This window comes from Microcaecilia unicolor, chromosome 1, assembly GCF_901765095.1.
Source record: "Microcaecilia unicolor chromosome 1, aMicUni1.1, whole genome shotgun sequence".
Taxonomy (NCBI): domain Eukaryota; kingdom Metazoa; phylum Chordata; class Amphibia; order Gymnophiona; family Siphonopidae; genus Microcaecilia; species Microcaecilia unicolor.
This window is the reverse complement of record NC_044031.1, coordinates 580397310-580412987: the sequence shown is the minus strand read 5'-3', so window position 1 is coordinate 580412987 and position 15678 is coordinate 580397310. Positions and strand designations below refer to the sequence as shown.

The following is a 15678-nucleotide window of genomic DNA, read 5'->3' as shown; positions in this document are numbered from 1 at the left end:
TGGTATACATATTTCTGTGAGTAAAGGTATGAGTGAGGTGAGATTACGGGGGATGAGAGTTCAGAAGTGGATGTATTGATGCATTAGTGAACAGTGAGTGTGGACTTTGTGTTTTGGTTCTTTCCGTAAATTTTTTCAAAAAGATGGGTCTTCAATAATTTGCGGAAGGAGGTTTGCTCATAGATCGTTCTCAGGTTGCGCGGCAGTGCGTTCCAGAACTGCGTGCCCACGTGAGAAAAGGTTGACGCGTGTAGCGTCTTGTATTTTACGCCCTTGCAATTAGGGAAGTGGAGGTTGAGGAAAGTTCGGGATAATCTTTTGGCGTTTCTGGGTGGTAAGTCTATTAACTCAGACATGTAGGCTGGAGCTTTTAAAGATAAATTTCATATAACATATTTACAACCTGGACTTCAGTACACATTTTTCTTGGAGTCTACATGCAAGCTCAAACACTGATATTAGGCAGTTCTTACCACCTTGCCATAGTTTCTGCCTTTAGGCACAGTCGAGTCTGTCCCCATTTGCAATTAGGGGAATGGGAAGTTGTTCCCTTTGCTTTGTAGTTCCAACCATGGTGCTTCCTTCCAGCTGAGTTTAGACGTCAAGTTTCTAGGGTGTTTACAGTTCAACGTTTCACAATGGGAACCTTGCAGTGTGTAATACTTCAGTCTGGTGGGGAGAGTTTCTAGCCTCCTTGGACCTCAAGAATACGTACTTTCATATTCCCAGTACTTGTTCTCGCAGAGGGACCTTAGTGATTTATGACCATATCATTCAGCCTTTCCACGTTATCAGACATTTTTTCAAGGTCATGGTGGTAGTGGCAGCTTTTCTTCACAAGAATGGATTGCAGGTTCATCCATACCTGTGACTGGCTGATTTGCAGCTCTCTTTATCAAGAGGCTCCTTAAATTTCATTCAAGATACCTACTCTTCAGTCCTTAGGCTTGGTAATCAATGTTATGAAGAGTCCGTCCTTTCTAGCACAAATCTTGGCTTATCGGGAGTGATGTTTCATATAAGCTTGGGAAGTCCTTTCTTCCTTTTGCTCATCAGCAACAGGTGCCAACCCAAGTCAGGTTCTACTTTTCCCTACCAGGTCTAGGGATATGGGAATAGGTTCAAGTTATGGGCACAAGGGTCTCTCTTGGACATTCCCCCCATGGACCCGATTCCATATCATACCACTTCAGGGGTTCCTTATCTGCTTTGGTCCCCATCTCTGATTCTTTTCAAGCCAGCTTAGTCTCAGTGGGTGATTTCAACACAGCCTTCCACTTACATTTCAGAAGTTCTCTTTCTCTGGAGGTAGATATCTGCAGCTTGTAAGCTGCTAGGGTGTGCTGTAGCTGGCAACAGATTTTAGATCCCTTCCACAAGGCAGACAGTCGACCACCTCTTCACTTGCCAGATGTGGGGTCAAGGCTATCTTAGTTGACAGTTCTTTTCTTCTATGATTTGTTTTGGGCGTCGAATAAACAGACATTTTTGGTGTCACAGCCTGTCATTTGATGTGGTTGTGCTGCTGGGTGGCAGATGCAGCTTCTAACAGTGGTTGGTGCAGCTCCCTTTTCAGGGCAAGCTATTATTTGAGGACTCGGTGAAGTTGGCCGAAGAAATAGGTGACTCAAACTCGGTGTTTTCCTGAGGACATGTCTACACGCTCGCTGTTATCTTTACAACATCAGGACTATCGTCTGAGGCAGCCTAGTTTTCTTCAGTGATCCAGTCCAGGCAGATTTCATCTGTTTGAGATCCTCCGCATTTCTACTGAAGGGGTAACGGGGTGCACAGTCCTGTCTTTTCTGCATACAGTGGTTTCTGCCTTCCAATCCCGTTCCACCTTTCTCTTCCTGCTTTTTGCATGTTCACCATGTACTCCTATACTATTTGGAAGTGACCAGCGAGTTTCGTTCATGTTTTGCTTGGGACCTTAGGAAGTAATGCAGTTTCCAAAGCCATTTTTAAATTGGCAGATGTCAGGGGAAGCAGACCTTTTGTAAAATAGGTTTCGGTGTGAAGCTGAAGGGCTGATCCACATAGGCACCATTTTTTGCACCCCACCTAGCTACGCCTCTGCGTAGCGGGGCAATGTCTGGGGTGACTCACTGAGCAGAACTGACTTTGTATGTATCCTCATGCACTGAAAAAGACTGAAGCGGTCTTCTAATGCTCGCCATTTTAAGATTAGCAGATGTAGCGCTGGCAGGATCAGAAGCGAACATATTCAGAACCTGGAGAGCCTTAAGTATATAGAAAGGCGACTCCTCATTGTGGAACACCCACACTGCGGTGAGATCAGCAGATTCCTGACCTGCTGAGCAGAAATGCCTCCCGGCATAGTCTCATGCTGTCCTTTTTCTGGCCATTTAAAAGGGGATCTGGTTTTGAGAGCCGCGGTAGCCATTGGCTGAGAGAGGCAATTTCTTCGGCTGGTCTCTATATGGGACAGTCTCTCCTGTTGCAAGTGGCAGTGCTTTTTTCCAGAGCACAGTTGACTTCCTTTTCTGAGTCCCATTTGGCTTCCATAGCTGCCCTTTGCAGTTTGGCCACTTGGTCCTCTATCCTGCTGTGGATGTTTTTTGCAGATTGTCCACTTGATCTGCTATCCTTCCCTTGCTAGGCTTTACAGGCTTGGCGTGGCAGCACTTGGCATTCCAGACTTGATGTGGCAATGCATGTAGCCGCGGCCTGTGGAGCATTGCTCCAGTCTGTTGAGGTTGTAGTACCCCACCCCACTTGAGGACTGCTTTGATACATCCCACAAGTCTCTGGATTGATCTGTGGGATGCTGTGAAAGGTAAAATTAGTCCTTACCTGATAATTTTCTTTCCATTAGTCCCAACAGATCAATCCAGAGACCCACCCTTTGTTCTGGGTTGAGTGTTTTCTAGTTGCCCCAGTTTCATCAGATTCCTTCATTTGATTTTTGGCTACAACAACAGCAAAAAAATAAAAACAAAATAAAACAAATCAAAACATAAAGGAAACCTTCTGTTACCCTTCTGCAGGAGCGGTTGAGGAGCTTACATGACATTATGCAGGCAGGAGAGGACTTACTGTTAGATATCCTCTTCCTTCTTCCATTGCTTTGGTATCAACAATACTGAAGTTAAGGTGGCTGCACATGACTACATATAGTAAACCTGTGGAGTTCTTTCTATCTCCTCATGCTGGTAGAGGGACATAACCCACAAGTCTCTGGATTGATCTGTTGGGACTAATGGAAAGAAAATGATCAGGTAAGTACTAATTTTACCATGTCTATGAACCATATCTCCATGTCTGCCACTAGATTCAAGTCAGCTTCTTTCAAAATTGTCTTCACCAGGCCCTTCAGCTAGTGTCATCTGTCCTCTATCAGTTAACTAGGGGCACTCAATTTTGCCCTCTCCTTATAGGTACAAATGGAACTCTTAATCCAATAACAAAAGAGGGCCGTGACAAAATCCTTTGAGTTCTTCAACCAATCACCTGCTCCCTTAACCCCTGCCTCATAGAAAAGACCACAAAAACTTTGAACTCTTCCCTTTCTAATTGGCATCTAGCAGCAGCATTAAAAAGGTCAGTGGTGTACCTTTATGCTAAAGAACAAGCTTGACCAGCATAAGCTCAAAACTACTAGCTGGTATTTAACATATCATTTCTAGGAAAACTTATTGAACAGTCTATATTCAGCTGAACAATTGTTTAGAAGAGAATTGATTCAGACCCAGTTATGAAACAGATGGTCCTCATATCACTGTTTCTTCACAGAAATGATTTGCCTCAATTAGTACTGCTAGATTTCTCAGCCATGCTTGACACCAAGGACCACAATGTAATACTAGCTTGACTAAGAGAAACAGGCATCAGTGGCGCAATACTAGTCTTTTTGAGTTCCTATCTGAGACAGCAATTCATACTCTTTGGCGGTACCTCATGAGCCACTTTGGGCACTGACCTACGAGGTACGGCAAGGATATATACTGTTGCCTGTTTTACTATATACCTTAAGCAGCTATCGAACTGATGCAGTCGATGGACACTTAGTTCTGCTTCTATGTGGATGATATGCAGCTACTGATACCCATTGAACCAGACTTCAAGGCCCTTGAAGGAAATGGGTCAGAGTAGTTGAATAGGATCTCCCTATGCACCTGCAAGGTTGCAAAGGTCCTACCAAAGAGTATCCCCTAATCACAAGCCCTCCACAGGAAATCATATATAACACCCATCAAGTAGCCCCACACTTTAGAATTCACTCCCTAAAAGACTTTTGCATAACACAAGACTATTTCTACTTAGGAAGAAGATGAAAGCCTGGCTCTTCTTCCAAGCCTTTGATGAAAGAAGCACCTCAAATGCTGTGTGCAATTCTGGTCACCGTATCTCAAAAAAGATATAGTGGAATTAGAAAAGGTACAGAGAAGGGCGATGAAAATGATAAAGGGGATGGGATGATTTCCTTAGAAGGAAAGGCTAAAGTGGCTAGGGGTCTTCAGCTTGGAGAAAGGACGACTGAGGGGAGATACGATAGAGATCTATAAAATAATGAGTGGAGTGGAACGGGTAGAAGTGAATCGCTTGTTTACTCTTTCCAAAATACTAGGACTAGGGGCACACGATGAAGCTACAAAGTAGTAATTTTTAAAACAAATCAGAGAAAATATTTCTTCACTCAACGTGTAATTAAACTCTGGAATTCGTTGCCAAAGAATGTAGTAAAAGCAGTTAGCTTAGTGTTTTTTTAAAAAAGGTTTGGATAGCTTCCTAAAAGAAAAGTCCATAAGCCATTATTAAAATGGACTTGGGGAAAATCCACTGCTTATTTCTAGGATAAGCAGCATAAAATGTATGGAGTGAAGGAGTGGCCTAGTGGTTAGAGCACTGGTCTTGCAATCCAGGTTCAAATCCCGCTGCTGCTCCTTGTGATCTTGGGCAAGTCACTTAACCCTCCATTGCCTCAGGTACAAACTTAGATTGTGAACCCTCCTGGGACAGAGAAATATCCAGTGTACCTGAATGTAACTCACCTTGAGCTACTACTGAAAAAGGTGTGAGCAAAATCTAAAAAATAAATTGTACTGTTTTGAGTTTTTCCAGGTACTTGTAACCTGGATTGGCCACTATTGGAAACAGGTTGCTGGTCTTGATGGACCTTTGGTCTGGCCCAGTATGGCAATACTTGTGTGTTAACTAACTATAGATAGTCCTTATTTGTGTGACTAATATTGGCTGCATTTACCGCAAGAGGACTTGAAGTGGAGGACTAGTCTAATTATTAGTGCAGCAGCCTGAGAGCCTGGGGAATTGTTAGAGTCCCTCTGCAGCTCCTTGGGACTCTAGGTAAGTCACTTGTCTCTCCATTGCCCTAGGTACAAAATAAATACCCATATATAATATGTATCCTGCTTTGATTGTAACCACAGAAAGGCAATATATTAAATCCCATCCCCTTTCCTTTCCCTTATGATAAATACATTTTTTAATGACTCCATTTGCAATTTTTCCTTAAGTTACACAACCACTGTCACTCTTAACTGTCTATATGTTCTACCTCTGTTTACCCCTTTCTGTGTTCTATTGAGATGTAGTAATATACTGTTATAGTGTGTACTGGTTATTGCATATTGCCTATGTCCAGGTTATTCTTGCTCTATATACCGCCTTGGATGAATTTCTTAAATGTGATAAAGCCCCCAAATTTTCCATATTGTATGGGTATTAATATGCAGCTTTGAAAGTGCTGCACTTTCCCATTTCTCTAAGAGGTATTTAATGTTTAATTTAGTCATGGTACAACATGATTGCTGCTGTAGGCCCAGTCTCTGCAGCTGTAAGTTGTCTGAGCAACTTCTGAGATGCTTTCCACTCCTGGAACACATGAAGTGTGCCCCTATTTTGTTTAGATGGTAAGGGGCCTACTGTCACCATTTTCTTATGTTTTCAATAATCCTGATGTATTGAGCACTTGCAGTTTTTGTGGTTCTCTTAAGTTTGTTTCATTTTATAGGTGTCTTCCTTTGAATCTGAGGGGAGAAGACTTAAAGGGAATTCACAAAGATCGCATGAAAATTGGAGCAAGTCTAGCAGATGTTGATCCAATGCAGATGGATTCTTCTGTAAGTAAAAATATGGTCTGCTTAAACCAGGCCTTGACAAATTCTCTTTCAATCTGAGCCAACCTTACTGCCTCAAGCATGATGCCTGGGCCCCCAAATAGCTGTGCCAGAGATGATTTACTTTGGTTCAGTTATCAGCTATAGCACAGGATCTCAACTCATTACCCTAGCATCATCCTGCACTTCCTAGTCACACTTCTCTCTCTTCCTCCATCCTCGTCCTTCCTCATTCTTTTATTCATCCCCCCTCCCTTCAGTCCTCCTGTTGGATATAGTAACATAATGACATAGTAGATGATAGCAGATAAAGACCTGTATGTTCACCTTGTCTGTTCAACAAGATAAACACATAGCATATGGCAGTGTTTCCCAAACTATGTGCCGCAGCGAACTGTCAGGGGCAGTGCAGAAGGAGACACACATTAACTGCCTGTGCAGGCCACTGATATGTTTCCTGCCCACCCTTGGCATGCAGCTTCTAGCAGGGGAAGCAGCCACAATGTGAAAGCTGACACTGGGCATCGAATCCCAGGTTCTGCTGCTGGAGGGTGAGGAGGGCTGAAGCTGCAAACAGAGCAGCTGCAGCTCCACACCTTGGGGGGTCTTTGAGGAGTGGTGGAGCAGGGTGTGCAAGGAACTGAGAGCCCTGCACAGGCTAAAGGCCAGACGCAGAACAGGAGGCTTGGCTGTCAGTGAAGCTGCAGGGAAAATGAGATGCACTGTCCTCTGCACTGGATCTCTACCTCTTGGTGATTCCTGCTCAGGCAGGAAGTACATAAGTATTGTCGTACTGGGACAGACAAAGATCCATCAAGCCCAGCATCCTGTTTCCAACAGTGACCTATCCAGGTCACAAATACCTGGCAAGAACTCAAAAAAGCACAAAACATTTTGTGATGCGTATCCCAGAAATAAGCAGTGAATTTCCCCCAAGTCCATTTTAATAATGGTCTATCTCTCTTCCCCCCCCCCTTTTAGGAAGCTATCCAAACTTTTTGTAGTGATTCTGAACTCTCCAATGTTTTGACGTTTTCCACACAATATTGATAAATAGTAGATAATGGCAGAAAGACCATTTAGCCATTCATTTTTACCAGCTGTTGCAGTTATCCCTGTTGTCAGCTATAGAATTTTGAGGACCAGTAGAATTTCTCTGCTAATGCATGTGTAGGTGATGTATGGCTCAGATTAACTATTCATTCCTTAGTATGTTGTCAAACAGGTTATGTATTTTGGAAAGTAGTCTTTTGCATACAGGATTTGATATGTATTACAAAATGCCAGCAGGTTAGGTACCTTGGAAAGCAATCTTACATTTGCTTTGTTAATCAAGTATCTAATTATTTTACACTTGCTTGAACACTGGTTTTGGTTTGAGATGACAATGTTGATGCCACTTGGCAGTAGTGACCATAACACAATACAATTTTGACTTAATAACTAAAGGGAAAAGCCTAAGGAAAATTACTGCACAAATGTTTAGATCAGGTGTGGCTGTTTAAAAAATATCTTGGAAGCCCATTCCAGATGTATTCCACACATTAAAAGAGGTGGAAGAAAGGCTAACATTTGCTAACAGCTAAAAGAAGAAGCGAAAAAGAGCAATATAGGCAATGAAGAAATTAAGAAAAAGCATAAGTATTAGCAAATTAGATGCAAAGTATTGATGTGGTAGGAAAAAATTTTGAAAAGTTTCCCATAGAGACAAAACTGATGTTCAGGTACATTTGAAGCAAGACACCTCTGAAGGAGTCCATTTGATCATTAGATGATTGAGGATTAAAAGGGATTCTCAGATAAGGCCACAGTAAAGAATGAAGGAAAAAATTAATTTAGTATCTCCACTAAGGATGTAAGGGAGCTATGCATGCGGGAAATGGTATATAATGGTGATCTGGAGTAACCGAATCAATTTTCAGTGATCTAGAAGATTTAAGAGGACAAATTGAGAAACTATACAGTGAAAAATCACCTATACTGGATGGTTTACACCTCAGTACTGAAAAATGAAATTGCAGAGCTATTCTATGTAATTTGTAAGCTATCATTTAAGAGCCTTTATTGTATCTGAAGATTGGACGGTAGCCATTGCAAGATGAAATTATAAACTTGTTTCCAGGGGTGATCTGGGAATCCACAGACCAGTGAACTTTGTCAATGCTAGACAAAACAGTCAAAGCTATTATAAAGAACAAAATTTATCAAATGTAGTGTATTCTGGTTAAGTGCAAGGCCTTGGGATCAAACTTTAACTTGCTTATAACTCGTGTTACCCATTCATAGCATAATTTCAGTAATCACAGCTACAGTAGCCAACTTCCTACTGTTATAGGACAGTCCAAGAACTTTCTATAGTGCCAAATGTAGTAATGAATTTTCTAAAAATACCAATTAAGCTTGTCACGCACAACTGTTAAGTCAGTAGTTGTCCATTAAATGAGAGAAAAGAAATCGGTAATAGTTTTCTGTATAGTGTTCTGTCTAATTGTGTTACAGACCAGGTCAAACAGGTCATAATGCTCATAGCTCTGGAGTCCATTTCCCTCAAGATAAATCCTCACAATGTTCAAGCTCTGTAACGCTACTGCAGGTGTCACAGGGGGTCTTGCATCATGCTTGCTGCTAACTTCCCATCCTGTTGGCTCATCTGAGTCTCCAGCATATTAAGCCACAAACTAAAGGTCTGAGCAAATCTCTGCATCAGTTATATTGGCAGATGTTTGAAGGTCATCAACTAGATATCTTATCCCAGCGCACACCCATTATTTCAGAAAACTCAGGTACAGGATATACTTTACATAAGATTTTTATTGCCTTATACACAGTGTCAGGACCTGTGTCAACATGGCCACGTTCCACCAGTGCTGGAATGAGAAGATATCTGATTGATAGCCCCCACCTATAAAGACTGAGACTTTGATTTTAGATCGAAGGTCAGCAACTGCCACATAGCGATCAAACTCCTTAGCTGTCACTCCAGCTAGGAGATCCACATATGTATATACAGAGGATGCAGTAGTTTCATCATAATCTTTCACAAAGCTAACCTGTCTATAGCATTTGGCAATCGTACAATGGATAACTCGCCAATCCACCTTCTGCATATGTAGTGAGTCCAGTAGGATAAACTTACAAGCCATCTCAGCAGTTTGCTTGCCTATGCCGATCAGATACTGCATACAATTCAAGCTTCTCCTCCTTACTTACAAATGCACTGTCTGCTGCTCCTCACTACCTCTCTACCCTCATCTTCCCCTACGTTCCTGCCCGTAACCTCCGCTCACATGACAAATCCCTCCTCTCAGTACCCTTCTCCACCACTGCCAACTCCAGGCTTCGCTCATTTTGCCTTGCCTCACCCTATGCCTGGAACAATCTTCCTGAACCCCTACGCCAAGCCCCCTCCGTACCCATCTTCAAATACTTGCTTAAAGCTCACCTCTTCAATGCTGCTTTCGGAACCTAACCTTTTGAACATATAGGCTGCCCCAATCTGTCTGACCTATCAGATTGACTGTACATTTGTCTTTTAGATTGTAAGCTCCTTGAGCAGGGACTGTCCTTCCATGTTAAATTGTACAGCGCTGCGTAACCCTAGTAGCGCTTTAGAAATGTTTAGTAGTAGTAGTAGTTTGTATCATTGTCCATTGTGCCCATCAGATGGCGCAGCACAAGCTCTCTGTAACATGTCTTGAAGTTGGCAATGATACCCTGATCCATCTGCTGAATAAGAGAAGTTGTGTTGGGTGGTAGGAACACAAGTTTAACATTTGGTAGTCTCATTGTTCTGTGCTGCACTGTTGTCGCACATCAGAATTTTGCGCTTCTGTCTTCGAATTGTTATCCAATTTTATTTAGCCATTATAGCTAAACTTCTCGTGTCATACAAGCATTTTTGCCTCATATGCCACTGGAAGCTGTTTTACATTCTTGAAGCAAAATGGGGATTTTCCCCGGGGTTAGAGAAAGGGATACTTGATAGATCGGAATTGGGAATTACTTTGCTTGAACATTTGAGGAATGAAGAGGGGGGGACTGTATGGATTTCAGGACCTGCAGCAGCACTATCCCCGCCTCCAAGCCACCAGTCCCGCCTCCCACCACCGGCTCTGGCACAGACCGTATAAGTCTGCCCAGCACCATCTCCATCTCCCACCACCGGCTTTGCCACCCAATCTCGTCTAAGCTCTTTAAGGAATGGATCCTAAAGAGCTTAGACGAGATTGGGTGGCAAAGCCGGTGGCGGGAGACAGAGATGGTGCTGGGCAGACTTATACGGTCTGTGCCAGAACTGGTGGTGGGAGGCGGGGCATGAAGGGAAAGGTTAGGGAAAGTGAATGGGACTTGATATACTGCCTTTCTGTGGGTTTTGTAACTACATTCATAGCAGTTTCCATAGTATATAATCTGTACCTGGGGCAATGGAGGGTTAAGTGACTTGCCCAGAGTCACAAGGAGCTGCAGTGGGAATCAAACCCAGTTCCCCAGGATCAAAGTCCACTGCACTAACTACTAGGCTACTCCTCCAAACTAAGGTTTTGTGCTAAACTTTTTGCATTCTCCAACAGCAGGGAGACTACCAACAAGAAGCTGTCAGGTTTTTGCTTTCAAAACCATTGAAGAACTTCTTCCACATATTCAGCTTTGCCAGCTATTTAGCGTTTTATTTCGGGATTGGTGTTCTACTAATCCTCAAAGATTGTCCTTCTGATTGTAGATATACGAGAGTTGGCTTGGGTGTACACCATACTTTTACAATGGCAGCCTGACTTATTGTCCAGTCTATTGATAACGTCTATCCTTTTAGCACATGAAAGAGCCTTACATATGCATGACATCGCCATTTCCTATGCCTTGCAGGTGTTGAAGCATGAACTGCCCCACATAAGATGTGTACTGTTTTTGTAACCTTTCACTTTGTTCCACTTCTGCTGCGGCTGCTTTGAAGGACTGTGCTGTTGAGGTCCACAGGATTTTTTTTTTTACTGGTCAGCTCACCTGGTCTCCTTTTGCTTTGTGTGTCACTGCTGCTAGGAAGGAAAGCTGCCTCCAGACTCGGGCAGCTGTACATCACAATGCTGGAAGCCAATAAGGGGGAGAGAGGAGAGATCCAGGCTCGTGCCCCCCCCCCCCCCAATCCTTATTGGCTCCACTCTTTGTGCTGTAAAACTGGTGCACGGTATAAAGGTTGTACATCATTAAGCTGGGAGCCAGTTGGGGGTGGGGAGAGGAAGAGGCAGTCCTGGTTCTTTCCTCACTCTCCTTCATTGGCTTCTAGCATTCTAATGTACAGCTGCCTGGGTCACGTGCCATTTTGTACATCATGTAGCTGGGAACGAATGAGGGAAGGTGCTGGTTCCCCGCTCTTTCCTTCATCACCTGAGGGACTGGGTGGATGCAGTGGCACACAAATTAGACAAGGTGGGCTGGCCTATTGGTTGACTGTGCATTTAAATGGAGTGTTGTTGCTGCCAATCAATGCATTGCACTTAAATGGAGTATGCACTTATAGATGGTGTACCAAACTGAAATAAGTTGTCATTGGAATGAATCAGGAAAAAATTGAAACTGGAATATGATGATAATGCAGCTAAACTGAATGTGTGCTTATCTAACATGCACTTAAATGGAGTGCACTGTGTATAGTCCTGTTTTAATTAGGGCTGCATGTTAATCATGATTAACACCACAATGAGTTATTTATTGGTCAGATTTGTAATGATCAAAACTAATTTGTGTTGCGCAGCATTTCCCTTGACTTGGGGCCTCTCTGATCTGTTCTGTCTCAAGGCATTTAACCATCTCCCTGCCTGAGTTCTGCCCCTTTGACTCAGCAGGTGTAACTCCACCTACCTGAATGTGGCTCAACCTTGGTGAGGGAGTGATTCTGTGAGAACCCAGCCACATACCACCCGTTCCCTCGCAGATGTGATAAATACAGTTAATGTGCAAAGTTTAAAGTTTGGATAGCTTCCTGGAGAATAAGCCTATAAACAGTTAACATGTACAGTGCAATCCACTTAAGTGCAAGGGTCTGGGACCAAAGAAGTCATAGTCCTCTTGTGTCTGAGTTCCATAGACTATGTCTGCCAGACTGTAAAAACTGTCATAGCACTGACATCCAGTGGCCTCCAGATAGGTCCGCACAGTGTTGAGATTCTCCAGTGCTCTTGCAAAAGTGACAGGAGGAGGTTGTTGAATTTCGTCAGCATGTGCCTCGCTGCTCATTTCATCATCTGCTTCATCATCAGCCGTTGCCTGCATGTAGGCGCATATCTGGACATCAGTGCTGTCATCAGCTGTTTGTAGATTGTAATCAACAGCTAAGTAGTGATAAACTCCTCTTCAGTAACACCGGCTGGGATGTCAATAGCCTGTTCATCTGATGCGTTTGCAACAGCTGCATCTGTTCCGTCCTTCTCCACATCCCTAACAAAGCTTGCCCGCTTGTAGCAGTTCACAATGGTTGCCTGTGTAACATGATTCCAGGCTTCTTTCTGCATTTGTAGGGAATCCAGCAGTGATAGATTACGAGCCAGTTCAACAGCACGTTTATCCTTGGCAGTCTGGTCATCCATAATGCTCCTCAGACGACGTAGCACAAGAGCCCGATAATGTCGTTTGAAATTGGCTATTATTCCCTGGATCAGAATGGTAGTGTTTGGTGGCAGGAAGACCACTTTGACGTTAGCTTGACATCATCACTGTGTGCAGCACAATTATCACAAAGCAGCAAAATCTGACGCTTTTGTGCCCGCATTCTAGTGTCTAACTTCTTTAGCCACTACTTCCAAATTTCCCCAGTCATCCATGAATTTGTGTTAGCCTCGTTTGAGTCATTTAACTTTCTTGAAGCAACTGGGCTGTTTGCTCTTTCCAATGAGGAGTGGTTCCAACTTCTCACTCCCATCCATATTGCAGCAAAGGAGGCTCGTCAGTCGGTCCTTCGACGTTTTACCTCCAGTAGTTTCGGCTTGTTTGAATGCAAGAGTTCCATCAGGAATCGCTCGCCAGTAGACACCGTTTTCGTCAGCATTGAAAATGTCACAAGGTGCAAACTCATTCAAGATGGTATGAAGAACTGAAACGACCCAATTTTCAGCACCAAAGTCATCAGCATCTTGTTTCTCACCATGCTGTTTCTTGAACTTTGTTGTTCTTCTCCTTCCATCTTTCCAACCATTCAACAGTGGCTTTGAATTCAGTTAGTCCAAGACTTTCAGCTAGCCGATTAGCTTTCTCCATAAGCAGTGGACCACTGACAGGAAACTGTCTGGTCCTGACTTGAGAACCACCGAAGAAGAGCATTTTCTACCTCCTCAGCTTTTCCCACCCGTTTTCGTTTCCTGTGTGGATTTGTATTGTTTTGCCAGTCTTCCCGAAGCTGGTCTTTTTGCTTCAAGATATGTGAAATTTGACTGGGATTGACACCATATTCTTTAGCAATAGATGCTTGACTTTGCTTTCTAATTTTTTAAGAACTTCTATTCATTCAGCCAGTGTTAGTCTTACAGTTGCACGACGACTCCAGTGTACACTCTAACAACATTCTTTCGCTTATTCTGCCTGTGGCAGTTAAAGGGGCGGTAAATTTGAAATCTTGTTGTCACACGCCAGTCGGCTTCCATATTCCATGCACGTGCTTATGTGGAGTCTTTCCTTCAGAGGAGCGGTCTTAAACCATGCATATAAGCGAATCTTACACTTATCAGTGGTGCGCTAAACCGGAGTTTGTCCCCATAGAAATTGATGGCACCAAAAACGGGACCGAAGTACAGCATGCAGTTAAACAGAGCATGCGATGTGCACTTAAATGGAGTGTACTGTACTTGGGGATGGCTACTTATAATCCTGAAAATAAACAGTATAACCTGTCTTCACTAACTATCAAATTGTCCAATGGGAGAATGCATCTTTTTAGTAATTCAGAATCTTGATTAGTAAAGGACAAATAGCTTTCTTTTAAAATGTTTAGAATCGACTGCTTGAAGTGCTCTAAATTTACCAATAAATCAACCCATTCTAGCTTTGTAAAGACACATTAGATTCCCTCCTGGAGCAAGAGAGACTTGCTCTAAATGGAGAGCAGAAGGAAAAAAATAAGTATCTGAAACCAGCAAGGGCTTCTACTCGGATATTTCTGAATTCCAATGAAGTCGGAAGGCATGGAACTGATCTTGGTTTTCAGGAACCTGAACAACTTTTTAGCTCAAGAGTCAGATAATTCCTCAAAGTCTATCCTTTCCCTTCTGGATACAGAGCGCAGGTTATGCTGTCTAGACCTCAAGCTGAAAGACTTGCATACTAATTCGTTTCAATTACAGAAAATGTGCTTCAAAATGTAGGAAGACATTACCAGTACAGTGTCTCCTCCTAGGGCTTTCAATACAAGTTTTCACAAACCATCTGGCAGTGGTGGCAGCTTACCTTAGACAGGGAGTGTTTTATTTTTGTCCCTAGCTTAGCTTCTCCACCATTTGTTTTCTATTGGTGGGAAAACATACAACTTAAATTGATAAACAGTAGGCCCTGGCATATCGGGTAATATAACTACAGACACATTGAAGTTGGGATCTTGAGCCCGTACCCTTCATGTTTAAGGAACCTTTAACATAAGTAGAGCTGCCCGATAAAATGATTGATCGCATAAACTGTTCAGTGATTTTATTTTTCTAATTATCTTATTCACTGTCTCTGGTTCTGTTCCTTTGTCTGTTTTGAACTCTATTTTCAGGGCCTCTCCTCACTATTTCTTTTCTCTCCTCCTCTCTTCTTCACTTCCTCCCCTTTAACATCTTTCACATTCAACTTTCTGCCATTTTTTCTTCATCTGTGTTGTTTCTATCCCTTCCAGAGCTTAATTACACATTGAGTGAAGAAATATTTTCTCCAATCTGTCTTAATTTTATTAAGTAGATTCTTTGCATGCCCCCTAGTCCTTGTAATTTTAGAAAGTGTAAGCCAGCAATTTAAGTCTACCCATTCCACTCCACTCAGTATTTTACTTATGTACACTTGTGCTTGGAATGTTTTGCCAGTGAATGTGGTAAAAGTTAGTTTGAACAAGTTACTGATAGAAAAGTTCATAATCCAATAAGATAGACTTGGGGAAAATCTTTACTGCTTATTTCTGGGCAATGCATTTTTTCTAGCAAAAAAGGTGCTGGTACTCAAATGCTAGGCCACCCTTCAGGGGTGGGGTGATCGGTGAGGGACCCACTGCACAATAGCCAGGCCCCCTGCAACTAGTCACAGAATCTGACAAGGCAGAATTGGTGTGTAGGGCCTGTGCTCTTTCATTAAAACTTTGGGAACATGCGTCAATTTTAGCAGACAATGGAAAAGGTGCTGGTACTCAGTACCCCCCTCAAAAAAAAAAAAAGCCCTGTTTCTGGGATAAGCAGTATTAAATCTTACTGTTTTGGGATCCTGCTAGTTGCTTGGGACCTGGGTTAGCCACTGATGGAAACAGGATAAGAGGCCTTGATGAACCTTGTCTGTTCCAGTACAGCAATGCTTATGTGCTTAGGTGTTCGGCAGTAAGTTCCGGTATGGACCTCTGGTAATTGTGGCT

At 42.9% G+C, this 15678-nt stretch overlaps 1 protein-coding gene across 3 annotated transcripts in view; it reads left to right on the top strand.

Moving 5' to 3' along the window:
* ATAD2 (ATPase family AAA domain containing 2) overlaps positions 1–15678 on the top strand; it is a 393801-nt gene that overhangs the window by 159842 nt on the left and 218281 nt on the right. For all 3 annotated transcript variants that reach the window (XM_030218745.1, XM_030218753.1, XM_030218736.1), the window contains exon 10: positions 5996–6104. In XM_030218745.1, the coding sequence (XP_030074605.1) occupies positions 5996–6104 (109 nt within the window). The remainder of the gene's footprint in view (positions 1–5995; positions 6105–15678) is intronic.